Source organism: Sapajus apella, unplaced genomic scaffold (genome assembly GCF_009761245.1).
Source record: "Sapajus apella isolate SASKATOON/1434 unplaced genomic scaffold, GSC_monkey_1.0 scaffold47, whole genome shotgun sequence".
Taxonomy (NCBI): Eukaryota; Metazoa; Chordata; class Mammalia; order Primates; family Cebidae; genus Sapajus; species Sapajus apella.
In genome coordinates, this window is record NW_022436987.1 from 2198575 (window position 1) to 2223007 (window position 24433).

Sequence of the window (24433 nt, forward strand, 5' to 3'; positions counted from 1 at the left end):
GACAAAAGAGACTCTGTCTTGAATGCTAATCTGCCATGTTGACTTTGGATTAGCCCCAGTCTCATGAATACTTTCTGATTCTTATTTTATTTTCCATCCTTAGTATGAGAACTTATACTCACTATAAATTCTGCCTTTGTGAAATTATCATACAAGTTATAGGCTCTGATGGATATAGCATTCTTTTCTGTTCCAGAAGGTTGCCTTTGTCTTATACAGAGCACATACATCCTCTCCCTATGGTATATAAGCCTGTGGTCTGAGTGCAATAGGTGCAGAGATCTACCTGCTTTGCTGCTGCCCAAGACCATGCTTCCATCTGTAAGTTCCCCAATAACCCACCATTTACTGACACACTGGATTTGTATGCTTTGTTCTTTGGTTTCTTGGCTCTTTCTGCACATTTGGGGGTTGTTTTCCATATTGTGCCAAATAGAACTCAAGTGATAGAACAAATAATGGACAATATGGCACTCATCATGCTGTGTTAGATTCGGCTACTGCCTTCTTTAGCATTGCTTTATGCCGTGATTCACAGGCATTATATTGATGACTGTGCTAAACCCTGAAGACTTGTCATTGCTACAGCAACACCTGGATGCACTGTGTGCCATTCTCCAGTGGATAGGTTAGGTCATCAACCTGCAAAAGATACAAGGGACAGGGTTGCTATAAAGTTCCCAGGGGTCACTTGGTTGGGTAAGACACATCTTATCCCAGGCTCACTTTCCTTAGCTAAGACACATCTTATCCCAGGCACAGTCATTGACAAAATACAACAGTTTTCCACATCTAAGACAGTTAAACAGTTACAAAGTTTCCTACATCTTTTTGGCTATTTACTTCACATTTAATCCAATGTTTGTGTCCCCTATGCCAACTAGTAAAGAAGGAATCTAGTTGGTGCTGAGATAAAGAAGAAGAGGATGCACTTGAGAAGGCTAAAATACTACTGGCTCGGGCACAAGGCTTAGGGTTCCCCCTTCCTAGGATACCAGTGTCTTTGGATGTGACCACAATCTCTGAGGGGATCAGTTGGGCCCTTTGGCAAGTCCAGCATGGGACAGCAGTTCCCTTAGGATTTTGGTTGCAACAATGGAAAGACGCTGAAACCTGCTATTCCCTCATGAAACAACCAGTCCTGGGGATATACAAAGCTTTCTGACAAGTTGAACCTGTAACTGTTGCTTGGCTAGTAACAGTAAGAAGAGTTCTTCCTACTAAAGGCTGAATAGAAGTGTTGTTTGCTAGCCATGTATCAGCTATTGCTCAAGCCTCCTCTTTACAAAATTGGTATGCATCCTTGTAACCTGTAGTGACCTCTCCACAAGTCCCTTGGGGAATGAACTGCATGCTATCTTAGGGCCAGTACACTATGAGGCCCATGCTGCCCTTCTTGTGAAGCCCCCACAGGAGATCCCTCCAATGGTACCCAAAGGCATGGCTCTCTGTCCTGAAAACACTTAGTACTCAGATGGGTACAACTGAGGTAATCCTTGTGTATGGATAGAAGTAACTGTACAACCACAGACAGATGCTAACTGGTTTGAGATGGGAATGCAGCAAAGCAGACAATGGGCAGAACTCTGAGCTACATAGTTGATTTGTACCCATGAGCCCTGGCCTACAGTTATCTGTACAGACAGCTGGAAAGTATCTAATGGTCTTACAACTTGGCTTACCCAATAGGTCAAAATGAATGTACTTAGAAAACCCTTTTGGGTTTTTTTCTACCTGCCAGGTGGAAAGGCTACAAGAACCCCTGTGAGCCTAGCTGTGTCCTGTTTCATCACACCACTCAGATTCACCTCCCAGCACCGTGAAGGCAGATACCCCAGCCAAAATTAGAACACTGGCTTCCTTTCAATCATCTGAGCTTGCTGACTGAATGCATAAACACAGTGGGCATTGCAGAGCAGTAGTGGGCTGAAAAATTGCTTCTCCACTATACAGGTGTAGTGGCAGCAGTAGCAGCAGTGCTTTCACCTGTGCCCCACCATATCCCACCCCCACCATATCCCACATAACCCTAGACAAATATATAAGACAGCTGCCCCTGTGAGAGACTGGCAATTAGACTACATTGGACCTCTGTCAGTAAGCTTTGGATAAAAGTATGCACTAGCATGTGTAGATACTGCCATGGGATTGTTATAGGCCTTCACTTATAAAAGGCCAAACCAAATAGCAATCATCAAGGCCTTGGAACAACTCTGTATCATGTGTGGATATCTTTGATCCATTGATAGTGACTGAGGCACACATTTTACTGGACATGATGTCCAAGGCTAGGCATATGAAAAAGCTATAGATAGAGAATTCAATTGCCATATATTCCCCAAGCAGCAGGGTTGATTGAAAGGAAAAATGGCATTTTGAAAGCACAACTATGTCCATTCTCACAATCCAATATCTTGCATGAGAAGGCAAAGGTTTTGCCTCAAGCCATCAGATGTCTTAATTCAGTTGAAATGAATACGAGGTTGGCAATCTAATAATGACTCAGGATCACCATAGAGGAAGGTCCATTTATCAGAGTTGTCAAAAAGGCCTAACCAGATACATTTCTACTGGAGCGATAGAGGGCAATGGCAAATGTTATTTAGCACTCCCCAAGATCTCAAGCCAGGGGAGGGGACACTTCTCTCAGGTCATATAGAATATTTAACCTACAAATAGGGACTGCACTGGGAACATCCCCCAGGTTAAATAGGGCATTTCTTGCCAGAAAGAGGAATTCCCCAGTCAACTAAAGTGGTCTCCATTGATTCTACTGGAGTCTGGGCCAAGATACTCCGCACACCAAGACACTGGAACATGGGCCCATTTAAAGCGCATGTTGACCATTGACATGGTTCTTTGCCACCCCTGTAACTTTACAGATAATGCCAGCACTTCACCCCTCGGGCAATATTCTTGGTATGTACCTCCAGCCCATTATTGTTGGGCTGCCAATGTCTTAAACAACAGAGACAAAGCTTGTTGGCAAAGAGCTGCCCTGCCAAGTACCTACTAAACACTTGTATTTCCACCTATAGTCTTCTGTTCCTGTTGCTTCTCTGCTTTATGCCTCTTGGTTTGGACCCTGAGGAACATGTTGGTAAAAGGCATTATTAATTCTTTGTCTTGGCGTAAGTGTCATCACCTGTTGTCATTTGTATTGTTGCTGGAGCCTCTGCTTACAAGCAGAAAACACACTGATGCAACATACCACCCATGTCATCAGAAATGACGCAGCCCTCACCCCTGCCAGAGGCTCAGGGACCACCATGAAGAGGTGTGTGCATGTGATTGTAAGGGCTGAATTAGAGAGGCTGAGTGTGGAGACAAAAGTGACTCCATCTCGGATTCTAATCCACCATGTTGACTTCTGATTAACTCCATTCCTGTGAATACCTCCTAATTCCTATTTTATTTACTGTTTTTAGTGTAAGAACATCTGCTTACTGTAAGTTCTGCTTTTAAATCAAAGCAACCTTGATGATACTGCACAAATTATAGGCTATGATGCATGTAACACTTTTGCCTGTTCTGTAGTGTTGCCTTTAATTGTCTGTATAGAGCTGCATACCCTTTCCCTATGGTATATACATGCTGGGGCTGGGGGTAATAGGTTGAATATCTATCTGCCTAGTGCTTCCCAAGACCACAATTCCATTTGGAAGTTCCCCAGTAAATTATCTTTTACTGACAAACTGGATTTGTCTGCCTTGTTCTTTGGTTTTGCAGCTCATTCTGCATTTGGGCTGTTGATCTGCATACAAAGTCGTTTCACAGAACACACTCATACTTAGGTCCCACTGTGTGCCCTGTGGGACCTGTGAATACAAAAAATCAACCCTCCACATGGCATCCCATGGAAAAAAATTGACATATACTGAACCCACAAAGTTCAAACCCATGTTGTTCAAGGGTCAATGTGCATATTTTATATATCTAAGTATAATATTTCTAATTTGCGTGATGTGAATATAACGTCACTCATCTCGCTTTTCCCTCACATAAAAAATTATCTGGGAGTTTATTCCATGTATATTTATCCCATGTTAATATGACATGTATACAATTCATTATATTCCAATGGAAAATAGACAATTTTTAATCAATTACCCATTAATGGAATTAAGATCTTTTCCCATTCTTTTGCTGTGAAAAATTGTAGTCCAAAAAAAATCGTGATTTTTCCTGTCTCTAAAACTGTATGATTCTTAAAGCCTGAATCACTATTTCTATCTTGTGCTGCTCACTAGCCATTTCAAAATCTTAGAGCCTCAATTCATTTAATCAACATTTTTTGTACAAGAAATTGTATCTTCCACTTATACATTTTCCTTAATAATGACCAGCCTAAGATTAGCCAATCCCGCCCCGCAGAGTTATACTAAAGGAAGTCTACTTGACTGAGTCTTTTCTGTCAGCAGTTTCCTTTTCCTCCCATCTCAAATTTTGTTTATAATGGCTATTTAGTCTTATGTACTTAATCAGTTATTTCTTCAACACCTGAATTCCTCCATTCAAATGTATGCTTCATGAAACAGAGACTTCAATGTTTTGTTCATTTCTCTATCTCAGGGTCTAGAACAATGCCTGGCATGTAGTAATTACTCAATACGTATTTGTTAAATAAATGAAAAGTTATTGCCACATAGGTTATAGTAACATCATGTTAATATGAGGTATTTATGTATGCATGTATGTTGTAACATATTAATATGATTGCTAATATACCTCATCTCATCACACCAATCCTATAAAGTAAGCCTTATGGTCTTTGTCTAAGCCATGTGGAAACTGAAATTCAGAAAGTTTAATAAATGACTAAATATCACAGGTCAGTGAATTTGAGAGCTGGTTTTAAACTTAGATCACTAGGAATCCAAAACTTTTGTTCTTTACTTTGCACAACCCTCTATCCCTAGAGTATGTTTTTTCTTTTTGAATTCATCCTTTTGACATCTGATATTTCTTTGAACCCCAAAGGACAATAGATTCAAGAAAGATCAGGTCCTCCTGCAAAAGGGAAGGAAGAGGAACTTAGGTGATTCCAGAAACACCAGGGATGGGGGGGCGGCAATGCAGATGCCAGCCCTTCAGCTGGCCCTGAGGACCAAAAAGGTACGACTGGGAATAATTCTCTGAAAGCCAGGGCAGGGAGCATGGCCAACACTCCTACTGTGCTCACTCACCTCTGACACACCTCTGACACACAAGGCAGCAACGAGCTGGCTACAGCTCCAGTCATTTAATAGTTCAGCCAGAACAAGGAATAGGACTTCCCTAATTCCTCTTTTGGCTTTGCTGAAACAGAGAGAAAGCTTTTAGATTACATTTGTGAAAGTTGTGCGTGAAGGGCATGCATAAAGCATGGATGTCAGGCAGAGCTGAACAAGACACACGTTCCTGTTGGACACAGGTAAGGCTTTTTACCAAGGTCCTAATTTATCAGGGGCCACTCTCCAGCTTCAATTGCTCAACTGGACAAGGTTGGAGCAGGGTTTGTGGGATACTTAATTTTATTCCTCTGCTCATACTAGGAAGATCTTGTCAGTTCCTCATTTCTTTAGGTCTCTGTTTTCTTTGCCTTATAGGCAAAGAAAGGTAAGTTAGATCTAAGGCTGCAGAAGAAATAAATGACAGGATTTTTTTTTCATAACTCTATCCTGTAAAGCTTTCTGGGTTAGAAAAATTTTAGTAGCTGGAGCTTCCACAGGACATACACCTCCTCCAGGTTTTGATTTTCTCCTGATTAATTCAAGGAAGACTTTCCTCACTAGAACATTCATGAGGCAGAGGACATCAGGAGACCCTTATTCTTATTATTATTATTATTATACTTTAAGTTCTGGGTTACATGTGCAGAATGTGCAGGTTTGTTACATAGGTATATACATGCTATGGTGGTTTGCTGCATCCATTACCCAATCATCTACATTAGGTATTTCTCCTAATGCTATTCCTCCCTAAGTCCCCCACCCCCCAACAGTCTCCTGTGTGTGATGTTCCCTTCCCTGTGTCCATGTGTTCTCATTGTTCAGTTCCCACTTAAGAGTGTGAACATGTGGTGTTTGGTTTTCTGTTCTTGTGTTAGTTTGCTGAGAATGATGGTTTTCAGCTTCATCCATGTCCCTGCAAAGGACATGAACTCATCCTTCTTTATGGAGACACTACTTCTTTAGGACAGTTTTATGGTTACAGAAGGCCTAAGAGAGTGGGTTTCTATTCTAGGGACAGTTGGTCAGATGATTAGCAAATAGCTGCTCCTGGGAAGTTCTAGAGGAACTGGCAAGGAGCCTGTAGGCTGGCCAAGGGCCATCAGCTTCTTCAGTGTCTCCTACACTGGAGACAGGTTGCCAGTTCTTCTTTCCCAGTAGTTTCCAGAAGTTCTATAGGAACCTTAGCAGGCCCTTTCATCTCTGCCATTTCTCTTCCACAGTCCTCTCCACCAGCATCACACACAACACAGCTGTCATGAAATGGAGCTTGTAGTGAAAGTGGTTTTTTGTTTGTTTGTTTGTTTTTGAGACAGAGTCTCGCTCTGTCACCCAGGCTGGTATGCAGTGGCGTGGTCTCAGCTCACTGCAACCTCCACCTGCCAGGCTCAAGCATTTCTCCTGTCTCAGCCTCCCAAGTAACTGGGATTATGCCACCGTGACTGGTTAATTTTTGTATTTTTAGTATAGACAGGGTTTCACCATGTTGGCCAGGCTGGTCTTCAACTCCTGACCTCAAGAAATCTGCCTGCCTTGGCCTCCTAAAGTGCTAGAATTACAGGCGTGAGCCACCGCACCCAGCTTGAAGGTCATTTTAGTAGGATGTAGTTGGATATGAAATCCAATGGAAACAGGAATAATGAACTTTCTAAAATTCATGTATTTATTCTTATACTCATTCACCCCAAAATACACATAAATTGCTTAATATGGGCAGACATTGGGCTCATTCCTATAAAGAAAATAAGAAGTTTCTAGTCTGAAGGAGTTTACAGATTAAATTTGAAAATTCAGATATCATTAGATAACTTAAATACAACTGAATAATTAAAGAATTTTTAAAAGAATACAGGAATAACCCTATCGGGAAGCATCACAAGGGAGACATATTTTAGTTTTTAAGATGAGAAGAAAGAAGTCAGCCAGATGGAGGAGGGGGGCACATGCAATCACAGGTGATGTCATGAGCAAGGGTATAGTCAGTTATTAGCAAACTAAAACTCATGGACAAAATCTATTCAGCCCTGTTTTATATGGCCCATAAGCTGAAGATGACTTTTATATTTTTCAAATTGTCAAAAATGTTAAAAGAGTGATAGTTTATAGCTTCTTAAAATTATATAAAATTTTAATGTCTATAAAGTTTTATTAGAACTCAGCCATGCCCATTTGCTTAGGTATTACATATGTTAATATACCTAATTATATATTTGTATACCTATATTGTATACATCAGGTATCATATATGTTGTTTATTTATTTATGCATGTGTGTGTGTGTGTATGTGTGTGTGTGTGTGTGCGTGCATGCATGAATTTGTCTAGGTATTGAGTAGTTATGACAGATCACATGATCCACAAAGCATGAAATATTTTATGTCTAGCCTTTTACAGAAAGAAGTTTTCCAATTCCTGGTATAGAATCATGTAAAAAAGTAGTTTTTTCAATAATAAACAAATATGTTTATCCTCAGCATTGGTGAAGATTAAGGTACCTGGATGACAAGGGGACAAAAAAATGAGACCTAAAGAATATGCTGTATTCATATTGCATACCTTGTTAAAACCCAGGTGTTGCTTTTGTTATATTTTTTTCTGATTATGGTTTTGAATGCAGACTCTGCCTTTTACTGCCCATGTAAACAAATTACTAAATTCTTTAACACATTACATAATTTATCTAAACTTCAATTCATCAAGTGGCAACAAAGGGAGGATAATAATGGCATCTAGATCAGACAGTTATTGTTAGAAGAATTTGAAAAAGGGAAAAGTAACACACATAGCATAATTCTTTTATGTAGTAAGCAAATATTACCAACATGAGGTCATAATTTTTATTTTTATTATTACTGCTTTTATTGCTGCTGTATAACATGTGTAACTCATTGTAGAATGCTTGAAAACCCAGAAAGCAAAATTAAGGACATAGAATCCCATCTCTCTTCCTACCACTTGAAAGTGAGTATTGATAAAAATTTGCAAATTGCTATGCACGTATTTATGAGTTTGAAATTTTACATGTATTCATATGTATTTTTGTGATTTTTTTTTCCATTTACTATTTTATGGTGAGTATTCAATAGTGGTAATGTTCTTTAAAAAGAACACGGTATTTACTTAAATGCTTGGGTTATATTTGACCCAATCATGTGTAGATTATTGACACAATTTTGACACTATAATGATGCAATATTGAACATATTTATATGTGAAAATATTGTGCCTTTTGTCTGTGTGCATGTGTTAAGAACACTTAAAACATGAGATCGACTCACTTCAAAAAATTTTGAGTACATAGTACTGTATTGTTATCTATAGGTACCTTGTTGTACAGCAGATCTCTAGAACTTATTCATCTTGCCAAACTGAAACTTTATACCCTTGAAAAGCAACTCCTGATGATTACACTCTCCCCAGAACCTGATAATATACACTACTCTACATTCTGTTTCTGTAAGTTGGATTGTTTTAGATACCTCATGTAAGTGGAATCATGCACTGTCCTTCGATTACTTGCTTGTTTCACCTAGTATAATCTCTTCCACATTTATCCCTGTTGTTGCATACAGCAGGTTGTCTTCTTTTAAGGCTGAATAATGTTCCACTGTATTTATATACCACATTTTCTTCATTCACTAATCTGTCAGAGAACATTTAGGTCGTTTTCATATCTTGGCTATTGTGAATAACGTTGCAATGAGCATGAGAGTGCACATATCACTTCAAAATCCTGATCTCAGTTCCTTTGGATATATTCCAAAAAGCAGGATTGTTGGATCTATTTTTAGTTTCTAGAGGATCCTCCATACTGTTTTCCACAGTGGCTACAACATGTTACATTCCCACCAGCAGTGCACAAGGCTTCCAATGTCTCTATATGCTCACTAAGACTTGTTTCGTTTTGTTCCTTTGTTTTTGTCTGTTGGGATTATTTATTTGGTAATAGCCATCCTGACAGGTGTAAGGTGATAACTCACTGTAATTCTGATTGGCATTTCCCTGATAACTACTGATGTTGAGCATCTTTTCATCACCTGTTGGCCATTTGTGTGTCTTCTTAAAGAAATATCTATTCAAGTATTTTGTCCATTTTAAAATCAGCTTACTTATTTTCTTGGCTACTGAGTTGTAGGCATTTATTATATATTTTGGGTATTAAACTCTTATCAGATATATGGTTTGCAAATATTTGCTTGCATTCTGTAGGTTGTCTCTTCGCTCTATTGACTTTGCTGCATAGAAGGTTTTTAGCTTGATGTCCCACTTGCCGAATTTTGCTTTTATTGCTTGTGCTTTTGGTGCCACACCCAAAAAATTGTTGCCAGACCCAGTGTCATAAAGCTATTGCCCATATTTTTTTCCAGGAATTTTATAGTTACAGTTTTTTTTTTTTTTTTTTTTTTTTTTTTTTAGATGAAGTACCACTCTTGTCACCCAGGCTGGAGTGCAATGGGGCAATCTCGGCTCACCACAACCTCTGCCTCCTGGGTACAAGCGATTCTCCTGGTTCAGCCTCCCAAATAGCTGGGATTACAGGCGTGCACCATCACACCTGGCTAATTTTTGTGTTTTTAGCAGAGACGGGGTTTCGCCATATTGGCTGGCTGGTCTCGAACTCTTGGCCTCAGGTGATCTGCCTGCCTCAGCCTCCCAAAGTGCTTGGTAGTTTCAGTTCTTACATTTACATTTTTAATTCATTTTGAGTTGATTATTGTGTGTGTTATAATAAAAGGTAAAAGAAAAAGTCATGATTTTGCATTTGAATATTCAGTTTTCCTGAAATCATTTGTTGAAAAGATTATCCTTTTCTATATTGTGTGTTCTTGGCACACTTGTTGAATATCAGTTGACTGTGTGTGTGTGAATTTATTTCTGGGCTCTCGGTACCACTGGTCTATGTCGGGCTTTATGCCCCCTCTACCTAAATTTCTATTCTTAGAACATCTGTTGGAATCTTTTGCCATATATCTTATGACATTTTCTTTTTTTAATTTCAATTTTTTTCTAATTTTGGGTTTTATGTTTAAAATTATTTAATTTTTATTTGGGCTTTTTTTTTTTTTAATCAATCATCTTTTTTCTTCAGGAAATTTGTTTTAGTATATTGCTTAGAAAGACCACAAGCATATACAATAAAATATAAACATATTTTCTTCACACTCAACCAGAGTAGAATTTCAACATTTAAATCATCATCTATATTGAATGTAACATTTTATGATATTTAACTGGTGAGAATTTAACTGGGCTTTTTTGCATTGTCCCAGAGTTCTTTATTGTATTTTTCTTATATATACAGTATTTCTGGACTTCATTATGTTTCCATGATTTGTCTAATACAAATATATTATACTTAAAGCATGCATAGAGATTTATAAAATATTTTCATGTTATAAATAATGTTATAAAATACAAATAATGTTACAAAATATTTTACTGCCAGGCCGGTGGCTCACGCCTGTAATCCTAGCATTTTGGGAGGCTGAGGTGGGTGGATCACCTGAGGTCAGGAGTTCAAGACCAGCCTGGCCATGATAGTGAAACCCCATCTTTAAAAAAAGAAAAAAAATTCAAAATATTTTACCATATGGTCACAAACATAGGGTTTTTTTAAATTTTGAAATTACTTTAAATATTTTTAATAATTTGACAAAATTTTATATTTTTATAAAACTATTTCTCTAGTCATAAACACAATATGACATTAAATTTGCTCAAGATTATATTATGACATTTCTTAAGGCTTTGATTATTTTAAATAGGATACTGTTTCCTGATATGTGTATTTCAAGATTTTTGGATTTTATTGATAACATGAAATTTATTTTTTACTGTTTTTTCCTTGTATATAAGAAAAATATTTCTTCTTAAACTATGTTGTATTAATAGTCAACTCATTGAACAACTCAGTTTTCTGACATTGAACAACTTTTCTTCTGAAATTAATGATAATTCTCTATTTTCTTTTCCAATGTTTATGCCTTGTTTATTATTTTTATCATATTACTTTGGCCAGAATTTTTAAGCCAATAGTGGCATTAAAATTTCAACAACATCTATGATCTTCAGGATATCCATAAACCCTCCAAAATTATATGCAAAATTTTCTACATGTGGATATATGTAAATTTGGGAGGAGAAAGAGTTCATAATTGTTGTCAGATTGTAGAAGCGTTCCATAATTCCCAAATTCTCAGAACCATTGCTGCAATATTATACTACTAATCTCAGAATTGGCTATTGTTTATATAATATTCAGGTTTCATTAAGAAAGTAGTCTTCTCTTCAAACGTTATAAAATTTTGCTGTGTTGGATTTTTTAGAGATAAATGTTGAGCTTTCAAAAAGTTTTAGGATTTGCTGAGGTTAACATTTTTCTTGATTGAAATCTTGATGAGATAAATTACATTTGATTATTTCTGAATTACAAAATATATTTGCATTCCTATAATAAATCCTACTTGGCCATACATATTTAGTTTTGGATGTAAAATGATTACATTTTATTTCTTAATTTTGCACTTATATTCACAAGTCAGATTAGTCTTTGGGCTTTTTTGTGTATGTATTGTATGTGCCGCTTTGAAAATAGGTATAGGTAATTTTCATAATATTAATTGGAAAACACTGCATCTTTTTCTTTGTTCTGAAACAGTTCATCTAAAGATAAATCACAAGATTTATGTGTTCCCTGAAGGAATAAATTACCTCAAGCACTAAACTATCCTGGTTAATGGACTTTTGCATTGTAATCTTTTGATAAAATTACTTTGAGCCACTCATTTTTATCTGTTTTATTCAAGGCTGACCCTTACATTCTACTAGAAAGCTACTTTGTTTTAAAAATCAGACTTTTATTAATACAGTAGTGTTTGATTATAATTTTTAAAGTTTCATTCTATATCTGAAATTATTTTACACATTTTGTTGCTAAATAACATATTTTTGTTTTCTCCATTATTTCTTTATTCAGTATTTTCAACAATTTATCTTTACTTAATTTTTCAAAGGGCCAAATCTTAAATCTATCAGTTTTAAATTTTTGAAATTAATTTCTGCTTTTAATTCTATTTTCTCTTTCTTTGTCTATTTTGTTTTCTAAGTCGATTTAAAGAGCAATTTAGTTTTTTTGTTTCTTGTGTGATAATAAAATTATTCTCATACAAATTCATACAAACCCGAATGTACTATATTTTGTCATGTGTGTGTTCAGCAGAATCTATTGTTCTTCTGAGTTATTTTATCTTTTTATCTTTTTTTTGCGTGTGTGTGTGTTTATATCCTGAAAGGTGTTTTGGTTGTGGCTTGTGTGGTTTTGTGGATTAGAATTTTCTATTTTATTTGTTTTTCTCTCTGCAAACTTAAAGTTTTCTCTACCCTCAAAATTAAAAGGAAACTAGGACAATGATTAAGATATTAGTGAGTATATTTCCATAAATTTTGTAGTATAGTAAGAAATACTCTAAGTTTAAAATTATTAGCTCAACAATTTTTTATTTTTTGCTAGCATTTTATCTATCATTTTTCCACTTTGATGTGACATTCTATGTTTCTAGAAATTTATCTATTTTTATTTCCTGAGTTTTTAATTTAGTCTGTAATTTTTATCATTTCATAGTATTCCTTAATTTCTTAAACATTCCCTTAATTCCGTTTCGTTCACTATCCAGGACTGTTTTTCACAGTGTTTTAATTTCCTAATGACATTTTTTATTTTCAGGTGTATTTTGCTTACAATACATTGAACATGTTTGTGATTACCTATTCAAGAGTATTTTATTTTATGTTGTTGGTAGTACAGGTTACAGATGTTTACATGTTTCTCCTATTATTTACTTTTTTTTTCAGAAGAGGGACATCTCCTTTGATGTCTTAGATATGGCCCATTAGTTTAAATTGTTATGTTCCTATCTCCCATGACTTTATTCGGTTTATTCTGAAGTACAAAAGTCTAGATTGTCTTACAATAAAACAGAAGTTTCTAACTGATATACTGTGCTTATTAATTTCATGGATCCTTTTGTTTCATTCAAAATTTTATAGGTATGTGTGTTGTGTGTGTGTGTGTGTGTGTGTGTGTGTGCATGCGTGTGTGAGAGGGAGAAAGAGAGAGCTTGAGCAATTACAGTTGCTAAAATCGCCAATATTTTCCTCAAAATTATAAATTTTTTTAACTTGTTAATGCCACAGAGCGGTCCAATTTCAGTGTGTTAAGTATTATTTTAAGAAATTTTTTTTCTGCATAGATTCTGCAATGTTTTGAATATATTCTTGAAAACCAAATTGTTCACAGGGACACACTGGTTGGTAGTCATTCTTTGATTTTCTCTGTTGTTTCATGTGTTCTCACTATTAAATGATTGATTTCTCTTTGCTTAGTAATATCTTCATTACCTTTCTTACTATTTATTATTCCCGCTCCATTTGTTTGGCTCACTTTTTCAGGGACATTAATTATTTGTCTTAGGCAGTCTTAGGCAGGCTGTCACTGGGATTTTTTTTTTTCTTTTTTTAATTAGAGGCAGGGTCTCACTATGTCGCCCACGTTGATCTTGAACTCCTGGGGTCAAGCCCATCTTTTCATCTCAGCCTCCCAAAATATTGAGATTACAGGTGTGAGTTACCACGCCCGGCCTGGGAATTAAAAAATAACAGGTGTAGATCACATTTAGTATATGACCAAGTTAATTAAGAAGTCAAAAAACATGTTAAATTTAAGAACAAATAGATCGGTTGTGGTGGCTCACAACTGTAATCCCAGCACTTTGGGAGGCCGAGGCGGGTGGATCACCTGGGGCCAGGATTTCTAGACCAGCCTGGCCAACATGGCAAAACACCATCTCTATTAAAAATACAAAAATTAGCCAGGCATGGTAGGGCACCTGTGATCCCAGCTACTCAGCAGGATGAGATTGCTTATACCTGTGGGCAGAGTTGGCACTGAGCCAAGATCAGGCCACGGCCTCCAGCCTGGGTAACAGACTGAGTCTCTGTCTCAAAAAAAAAAAAAAAAGTACAAATAGTTCTTTGAAAATTTTCTGACATTTATTTACTTCTTGACAAACAAATAAGTGGGAAGAGCCATCAGTATAAGCCTCTTTTAATTTTAGTCTTTATCCTTAAAATTGCCTGAGTTCTTAGAACACAGAAAAAACAAATTTGAATGCATTTGTAACAGTTTAATAATTTATATGTCTCATTATGATCTTTTAGTGGAATGTTTTAAAGCCAAAGCACAATTTACTGCAAAGATAAATTAGAAAAGGCAAATAAACTTTTGAATAATATGTTATAATGACCTGAACAAAATAGATTATTAACTAGTAATATAATAATTAGCACATGCAATCGATTGAGAAATTAAATCCTGTACTATATACTTTTAAGTATTTTGTCAGACATAAGATATATTTAAATGTTTCCATCAATTGGATTCCTTTTGCCACATATATTAGTTTTTATTTAAAACAAGAAAACAATTCTCTTTCCTCCAGATTCTCATGTTGATCAGTGCATAACATTGCAATTTTAGTAAAAATTGTTTATTACGATGTTATTTTAGAAAGGGTATTCCACAAACGATCAAAAGTGTACTTAAAAGACATCCAAATTTATGAGAATGATCAACTTCAGTGGCTTCCTCTGCATCTAACTTGGCTTCTCCATGTCCTTTCTGTGACTCAACAAGAGAGGCCAGGGCCTCATTTGTGTCACTTGCAAAAGTTTCTCATGATATATCATCATCTTGAAAATTTAGACTATTAATAGCTTATTTCATTTCCCCCTCAACACTTGTGTTCTCCTCTTCCTAGCAGCTTTTTTATTTTCATATTCCTTTTGATTTTCAATGTAGAAACACCTTTAATTTGTTCCTTACTGATACTAGGAATGTTTTTCAAGAGATTCAGAAAAAGTCCAGCTGGTGTTCTTCTTCACCTACCATTCATTATAAAGAGGCTGCCATTTTGTTCCACTTCAGCACTTTCCATCAGAAGTTCAATTGCCTTTTGTTCCCAATAATCCTGACTACTTGAGCTATCAGATCTTTCTGTGGTTCCTATAAGCTGAATGAAATTTCATCAGCCACTTTCTCTTGAGAATCTTCCTCTGTGATCTCATATCAACCTTCATGGTTTATATCTGGTCTGTTCCCTAGCCTGTCTTTGATAGGTCATTTCCTTTTGAGATGACCTTGCCCCTTTTCCTCTTCCTTTGATACCATTTTTTTGCCACCATGCATGTATTCATCTAATTCCTTGTCTAGTCTTTTTGTATGCTTTTGAGATTCCCCCTTAAGTTTCTTAGCAAGCAAATAATCGTAGGTCTCGGACTGTCTGCTTCATTCCCAAGATACCAAGTTCAGTGGCCACTGCCACTGAAGTTGCAGAAAGCCACTAACCTTCTTTCCTCCAGCAACAGGTGGTTTCTGACTGCTATGGCCGAACTGAAAAGACTCTGATTTGGGAGGGGGGTTAAAACATTTCTGTCATTTGTGATTCCAAAGACAGTAATCATCATCTGAATTAGAAAAACTCTCTTCATTTGAATCCACAGTTTCAACAGCTCAATACTGTGCTACTGGTGCACATACAGTTTCCTTGGTCTGGAAGGCCCTCATTAGCACTGTCCCCGCCTAGCACTTCCCACACTTGCTGTGGCCTGTCACTGGGTGCTACCGTTATGTCAGAATCTGAGTCATGTCAGAAAGCTGCCCATCTTCCATGTCATTGGCCTCCAACACTCCCATGGTGACTATTCCTATATTTTAGCCAACTTTATTTTCATCTCTGTTGCCTAGAAAGACTTTAAAGACTACATTATGTGTTCCTGCGCCCCCCTAAAGTACAATATATTTCTGTATTTTGACTTCCATTGTGATGTGTTATAATTGATTATTTAAATATTTTCTCTGTTAAATTCTGAGCTTCAATGAATAATCAATCATTGTAAAATCAGTGCTGCCATAGAAATTGAATAAATACAGACTTTCTTTTTATATCATTTAAGATTCTGTCTCTTGTTTCATAACTTTTTATTCATGAATGTTTTCCTTTGAAATTTCACTCAAATGTTTCTTATATTTTTTACAGATTTTTTTGTGGGAATCTGTTTTGTTTTTTTCCAATTTTCCTGTTCTTGAAAGAGAAGTACTCAGAATCTCCTTGGACACACTCGCTTTCCACAGAGTTGTAGCATAATGTTCCTCTCAGATCTTAATTTTGAGAGTCAGTGGATTATGCAGGTACTAAGAATCAATTGTCAATTATAGATATGCTGGACCAAAGAGGAAACTGATAACATTGTTTCCCATAGTCTGATTTGGCAAGAAAAAATAAGTATCATGTGATTTGAAGTAGTCTACAATTCTCACATTGAGTAAGGGGGAAACTGCATTAAAACAACCACACTCTGTAAACATTATTCTCACTCATGCTTTCACCTCTATTATCTCTACTTTGAATAACTTTAAAATAAAATATGATACAATTCATGTTTTTTACAGCATATCCTGTCAATTGTTTTGGAACTAGAGTCCCTAAATGCATGCAGAAAGTGCATTAAAACAACCACACACTGCCGGGCGCGGTGGCCCACGCCTATAATCCCAGCACTTTGGGAGGCTGAGGAGGGTGGATAACGAGGTCAAGAGATCGAGACCATCCTGGTCAACATGGTGAAAACCCATCTCTACCAAAAATACAAAAATTAACTGTGCATGGTGGCACACACCTGTAGTCCCAGCTACTCAGGAGACTGAGGCAGGAGAATTGCTTGAACCCAGGAGGCGGAGGTTGTGGTGAGCCGAGATCGCGCCCTTGCACTCCGGCCTGGGTCACAAAAGTGAAACTCCATCTCAAAAAAAACAAAAAAACCACACACTGTAAACATTATTCTGACTCATCCCTTCACCTCTATTTTTTCATCCCTTCACCTCTATTTTTTTTTCTACTTTGAATAGTTTAAAAATAAAATATGATACAATACACGTTTTTTTACTGCATACTCTCTCAAGTGTTTTGGAACTGGAGTCCCTAAATGGATGCAGAAAGGTAAGTAATAGTTTTGACAGCAGATGAAGATGAAAACAATGTGTCTTTGCTGAAGGCTGATATGTAACAGGTACAAATGGAAACTTTCTACTTACTTTATCTTTTATCTTTTCATCTTTCTTCTTCATCTTTTTCATCTTACTTCACTCCATTGCCTCAGGATCCCTTTCACTTAACCCTGTTACAAAAGTGTTAAGTGTGCAGAAGAAAATGAGTGTGTGTGAACAAGATCAGGTTTGTTTTAGTAAAAATACTAACAAGATAATAGAACATAAAAGAGAGGAGAAAGGTGACATATTGCTCATTTCAGTGCTTAGGCTCTGACTAAAGGCTCTTTATTGTGTCTTTTTTCTTAGCCAAGAAAAGACCCTTCCTCTTCCAGCTGAGGTGCTGATCTTGTCTCTATCCCTGACATTAAGAGAACGTCTGAAAAACAGATTGAGTATCTGACTTCCAATCAAGAGTCTCTCTCCAGGACCACAGTTGGGGATTTATGCCCATACTTATGGCTATGGGGAACTGGACAAGAATAAGTGAGTTTATCCTCATAAGCTTCTCTTCCCTGCCTACTGAAATACAGTCATTGCTCTTCCTGACATTTCTAACCATCTACCTGGTCACCTTGATGGGAAACAGCCTCATCATTCTGGTTACCCTAGCTGACCCTATGCTACACAGCCCCATGTACTTCTTCCTCAGAAACTTGTCTTTCCTGGAGATTGGCTTCAACCTAGTCATTGTGCCCAAAATGCTGGGGACCCTACTTGCCCAGGACACAACCATCTCCTTCCTTGGCTGTGCCACTCAGATGTACTTCTTCTTCTTCTTTGGGGTGGCTGAATGCTTCCTCCTGGCCACCATGGCATATGACCGCTATGTGGCCATCTGCAGTCCTTTGCACTACCCAGTCATCATGAACCAAAGGACACGTGCCAAACTGGCTGCTGCCTCCTGGTTCCCAGGCTTTCCTGTAGCTACTGTGCAGACCACGTGGCTCTTCAGCTTTCCATTCTGTGGCACCAACAAGGTGAACCACTTCTTCTGTGACAGCCCACCTGTGCTGAGGCTGGTCTGTGCAGACACAGCACTGTTTGAGATCTATGCCATCGTTGGAACCATTCTGGTGGTCATGGTCCCTTGCTTGCTGATCTTGTGTTCCTACACTCACATTGCTGCTGCCATCCTCAAGATCCCATCAGCTAAAGGGAAGCATAAAGCCTTCTCTACGTGTTCCTCACACCTCCTTGTTGTCTCACTTTTCTATATATCTTCTAGTCTCACCTACTTCCGGCCTAAATCAAATAATTCTCCTGACAGCAAGAAACTGTTATCATTGTTCTACACTGTTGTGACTCCCATGTTGAACCCCATTATCTACAGCCTGAGAAATAGTGAGGTGAAGAATGCCCTCAGCAGAACCTTCCACAGGGTCCTAGCCCTCAGAAACTGTATCCCATAGACCTTTAGGAAGTAAGGCTGAATTCTATTGAATGACAATTAGTTTCATGTTTGGGACACCTGTCTGCCTTTCTTCACATCTCTATTGAAATGAAGGCCAGGTATTGAAATGGCTATTGGAAAGTTTTGTGGAGAGAAGAGGGCACAGTGTTGACATAGGCCTGTCATTATCATCTGCCAAATTCTTTTACCTGCCCATCATAGACATACTGTGTTTTTCTTATTGGAGCAATTGGCCAAACCATTGAAGATATTTGCTTTGCTAATGAGCACAAATATGACATATATTATGGACAGTATGAAACTACTTGTAATGTGACCTTGAGGGACACACAATATGCAAGACAATGACAAGTGTCAAATGTCATCTTGGCCATCATCTCGGTTTGGACAACTCTGACACCATTTAGTAGAAAAACACTATAATACTTCTAGTACATAATTCTTGTTCTTCATTTCATTTTACATGCCCCTAAGAAAGTGTTGGCTTTTATGTTTATTGATATTTAGTGTGAATAGAGAAAAGAGGATCACTAATCCCTATTCATAATTTTTTATAAGCCCAATACCTTAAAAGACTCCTTCCTTAGGCTACTCTTCCCAGGCAGAATGAGCTATTTCCCATTGTTTCTTGCAAATTCATTTCCATGTTCCTAATCCTTGGTGAAGTAATTTCAAAATTCAGAAACATAATTTCAATCATATGCTGCTTTTTACAAGGCTTACAGTGGATCTTAGCTGACTCCAATATTTTCTTAGTGCCTTTAAAGTTTTTATGTTGTTGATATGAAAATACAAAATACCATAAAGCACAATCATTGCCATCAGAAGTTAATAATATAATCAACAATGAAGGATTTAGATGAGGTAATTGCTAACAGCAAATTCATTTTACAGTTAAGCAAAGTAAGATTCAAGTTATTCCTCCCCAGAAGCCAAGCAGATGCCATTGTCATGCTTTTATAGCCATTAGAACCATGAGTCAATTAAATCCTTTTTTCTTTATAAATTACCCACTGTCAGTGATTTCTTTATAACAATGCAAGAATGGCCTAACACAGAAAATTGGTACTGGGAGTGGGGCATTGCTATCAAGATACCTGAAAATATGGAACCAACTTTGGAATTGAGTAATGGTCAGAGGTTGGAAAGTTTGTGGGGGGTGCTCAAAAGAGACAGAAAGATGAGGGAAAGTTCGGAACTCCTTAGAGACTACTTTAATGGTGGTGACCAAAATGCTGATAGTGATATAGATTGTGAAGGCCAGGCTGCTAAGGTCTCACATGGAAATGAGAAACTTACTGGGATCTGGCACAAAAGTCACACGTGTATGCCTTAGCAAAGATCTTGGCTGCATTCTGTTTATGTCTTAGGGATCTGTGGAAGTTTGAACTGAAGAGATAATTTAGGGTATCTGGTGGAGGAAATTTCTAAGCAGCAAAGTGTTCAAGATGTGATCTGGCTGTGTCTAACAACCTATGGTCAGATATGGGAGCAAATAAATTATTTAAAGTTGGAACTTATATTTCAAGGAGAAGCAGAGCATAAAAGTTTGGAAAATTTATAGCCTGCTCATGTGGTAGAAAATGAAAGCCCATTTTTAGAAGAATCCAAGCAGGCTTTGGAGGAACAATTTGCTAGAGGTTTACATAACTAAAAATGAAGCCAAGTGCTAATAACCAAGACAATGGGTAAAAGGTCTTGAAAGCATTTCAAATACCTCTGTGATAACCACTCTCAACATAGGCCCAGAGGCCTAGGAGGGAGGAATGGTTTTGGGGGCCAGGAACAGGGGACTCATTGCCTTGTACAGCCTCAGGATACTGCTCCCCACAGGGGTGGATTCCTTAGGGCTTTGTGCTTTCCTCTTGGTAGTGAGTAAGTCTCACAAGATCTGGTTGTTTAAAAGTGTGTGACACCTCCCACCCATCTCTTGCTTCTGCTCCAGCCAGGTGATGTACCTGTTCCCGCTTCACCTTCCACCATGAGTGAAAGCTCTCTGAGGCCTCTCCAGAAGCTGAGCAGGTGCCAGCACCCCATGCTTGTACAGCTTACAGAGCCATCAGCCAATTAAATTCCTTTTCTTTGTAAATTACCCAGCATCATCTATTTCTTTATAGGCACCCAAGAATAGCCTAACACATTGTCATTTCTCTCTTAACTTTGCTTATGGTAATATTTTATTCCTTAGGCTTAGGTGTCATACTTGGGTCTACAAAAATATTCTTTCATTACTTCCATTAATTCTCCTTTACTTTCATTGTTTAATATTTAAATCTTTTTGCAATGTAAATTTATCTGGTAGGAGGTACGATTTTTTTCTTTTTCTCCAATAGCTAGCCTTATTGTCCAAACAATTTATTGAGAAATATGTTATTTCTCCTAAAAATTGAAACATCAATATACTCTTACATATAGTTACAATATTCATAAGAATATGCTTAGGAGGTCTAGATAACAGTAAGAAACTTAAAATTTAATGGTTTTAAAGTTTTCAGAAAGTTAACAATACTGTACTTATTACCATGAAGAGACAAATAGAAAATTAGCAACTTCACAGGAATCTTCAAAAAATATCAACACAATTGCAATGCATCCAATTGGGTTGCTCTAAATTTTATAAATAACTTTAAAAGGTAAGGTATTCATTCTGAAATTTGGCTTTGAGCAAGTTCTAGATGTACTGGGTAGTATTTTAAAAGATGACTTTATATTTATAAAATTAAAAGTTGTGAAAATTGCCCTAGAGGGAAAAAAGGAACGATAACACAAATAATATCAAAATAATATTTTAGAGGTTCCTTAGATGATGATATTTAAGCTAATTATTGCAACTAGGTTAAGAGGTAGGAAAATGGCATTCTAGGCTGAGAAAGATCACAGAAGTCAGGAGAAGAAGAACTTGGTGCATTTTGAAAGTACAAGAATACCAATTTTTGCTGAAATGTTGTAAATATGGGAAAGAAAGGTGAAAAATGGCTTGATAGGTAGATATAGGTGAGGTCATAGAGGAATTCCTTTTGAGCATGCAAATGAGCTTGGAGTTTAACCTGCATGCAATAGTGTATTAGTCAATTTTCATACTGCTATCAGGAACATCCTGAGACTGGGTGTTTTATAGAGGAAAAAGTTTTAATTGACTCTCAGTTCCACATGGCTAGAGAGGCCTCGGGAAACTTACAATCAGGGTGGAATAGGAAGCAGGCATGACTTACATGGTGGCAGGGAAGAGAGAGAGAGAAAAGCCCAGGGAAAGCACCATTTATAAAACCATTACATCTCATGAGAACTCTCTCACTGTCATAAAAATAGCATTGGGGGAACCTCCCACCAGGTCTCTCCTCAACACCTGGGGATTACAATTCGAGATGAGATCTGGGTGGGAACACCATATAACTGTATCATTCCACCCCAGCCCCCCTCAAATCTCATGTCCTTACATTTCAAAACCAATCATGCCTTCCTAACAGTCTCCCAAGTCTTAACTCATTTCAGCGTTGACTCAAAAGTCCAAGTCCAAAGTCCCATCTGAGACAAGGCAAGTCCTTTCTGCCCATGAACTTGTAAAATCAAAAGCAAATTAGTTATTGCCAGTGGGATATAGGTATTGGATAAATGCTCCCATTCCAAATGTATGAAATTGGTGAAGATAAAGGACTACAGGCCCCATGCAAGTCTAAATCTGGTGGTGGGGGCAGCCATTAAATCTTAAAGCTCCAAATAATCTACTTTGACTCCATGTCTCACATTCTGGTCACACAGATGCAAGGGGTGGGCTCCCACAGTCTTGGGCAGCTCCACCCTTGTGGCTTTTCAGTGCAGTACCCATCCCTGCTGCTTTCACAGGCTGGCATTGAGTGTCTGTAGCTTTTCTAGGTGCATGGTGCAAGCCGTTGGTGGATCTACCATTCTGAGATCTGAAGGATGGTGGCCGTCTTTCACAACTCCACTAGCAGTGCCCCAGTGGGAATACTGTGTGGGGGCTCCAGCCCCACATTTTCCCTTTGCTCTGCCCTACTAGAGGTTTTTCACCCTTGCAGTAAACTTCTGCCTGGACATCTAGGCATTTCCATACATCCTCTGAAATATAGGTGGAGGTTTCCAAACCTCAGTTCTTGACTTCTATGTACTCACAGGCCCAACACCATGTGGAAGCCACCCAGGCTTGGGGTTTGCACCCTCTAGAGCAACAGCCCAAGCTATACCTTAGCCCCTTTTAGCCCTTGATGGAGCTGAAGCAGCTGGGATACAGGGCACCAAGTCTTGAAACTGCACAGAACAGAGGAGCCCTGGGCTGAGCCCAGGGAACCATTTTTCCCTTGCAGGCCTCCAGGCCTATGGTGGGAGGGGCTGCCACCAAGATCTCTGATGTGCCTTGGAGACATTTTTCCCATTGTCTTGGTGACTAACATTCAGCTTCTTGTTACTTATGCAAATTTCTGCAGCTGGCTGGAATTTCCCCCCAGAAAATTGTTTTCTTTTCTATTGCATGATCAAGTTGCAAATTTTTCAAAGTTTTACACTCTGTAACTTCTTGAATACCTTGCTGCTTAGAAATTACTTCTGCCAGATACCCTAAATAATCTCCATTAAGATCAAAGTTTCACAAATCTGTAGGGCAGGGGCAAAATGCCACCAGGATCTTTGCTAAAGCATAGCAAGAGTCACCTTTGCTCCGGTTCCCAATAAGTTCCTTATCTTATTGGGCCACGAGAAATAGCCTGACCTTCATTTTGGTCCAGGAACAGAAGGATTAGTTTGATGATGTAGATAAGCATCAAATCTTGAAAGTTCTTTATGCTGAAGTGTTTAATGCTATCTTGTGAACTATGTAAATCAATTTAAGTGTTTCAGCATGAAAAAACAATACATATTTTGGAAACATTACTTTGGCAGTCGTATGGCAAGTAGGCAGTAAGGGGACACAACCTGTAAGATAGAGAAGAAAGACTTCTGTAAATGAGCAGTTAAGAGATATAATACCAAAACTCAGTGCAAAGAAACCCTCTTCTTTTCTTTTTCCCCATTTATTTATTTTATTGCATTTTAGGTTTTGGGGTACATGTGAAGAACATGCAAGATTGTTGCATAGGTACACACGTGGCAGTGTGATTTGCTGCCTTCCTCCCCATCACCCGCATCTGGCATCTCTCCCCTCGCTGTCTCTCCCGAGCTCCCCACCCCCAACTGTCCCTCTCCTATTTTCCCCCAACTGACCCCAGTGTGTAGTGCTCCCCTCCCTGTGTCCATGTGTTCCTGGAAACCCTCTTCTTAATCTTCAGAAATTCAAGTCCTTATCAAAATAGGCCAGCAGAGCACCCATGCTAACAGCTCAGAGGAAAATCATCACTGCTACTCTGGACCACATCTACTCCTGTCTACCTGCAGGCCAGCAGGACTTGAGCTGCAGAGGTGGCTGCTTACCAAGATAAGTTTATTTGAAGGTATGGCTCTACAGCCTGAATCATTAGCCCTCTCCCCCATATCTGATCCTTTCTATTCACCTAAGTTTTCCCTCCAGGCCACAAGATAGGCCATTGGGAACCTCAGTAGACTCTGCTCCCTGAACAACAGAGTGCCTCATTAGCTCCTTTTAATTATGTCACAGCCTGTGACTGCTCATTACTAGATTGGCTAGTCAGCATCCTCACGGATGGAGGAGAATGAAGACAGAAGTCAGTGATTACAGAGCCTAAGGGTAGCTGCGTTAGAA

At 38.0% G+C, this 24433-nt stretch overlaps 1 protein-coding gene and 1 pseudogene across 1 annotated transcript; one reads left to right on the forward strand and one right to left on the reverse strand.

The window, feature by feature from the left end:
- Nucleotides 1–14997: 14997 nt before the first annotated feature.
- Nucleotides 14998–15959, reverse strand: LOC116524997 (annotated as a pseudogene).
- A 1783-nt stretch (nucleotides 15960–17742) lies between these two features.
- On the forward strand, nucleotides 17743–18784 carry LOC116525346 (olfactory receptor 10A5). The gene has a single exon (XM_032241150.1). The coding sequence runs from the start codon at nucleotides 17756–17758 to the stop codon at nucleotides 18719–18721; it is 966 nt and encodes a 321-aa protein (XP_032097041.1). The 5' UTR covers nucleotides 17743–17755; the 3' UTR covers nucleotides 18722–18784.
- The last annotated feature ends 5649 nt before the right edge of the window (nucleotides 18785–24433 follow it).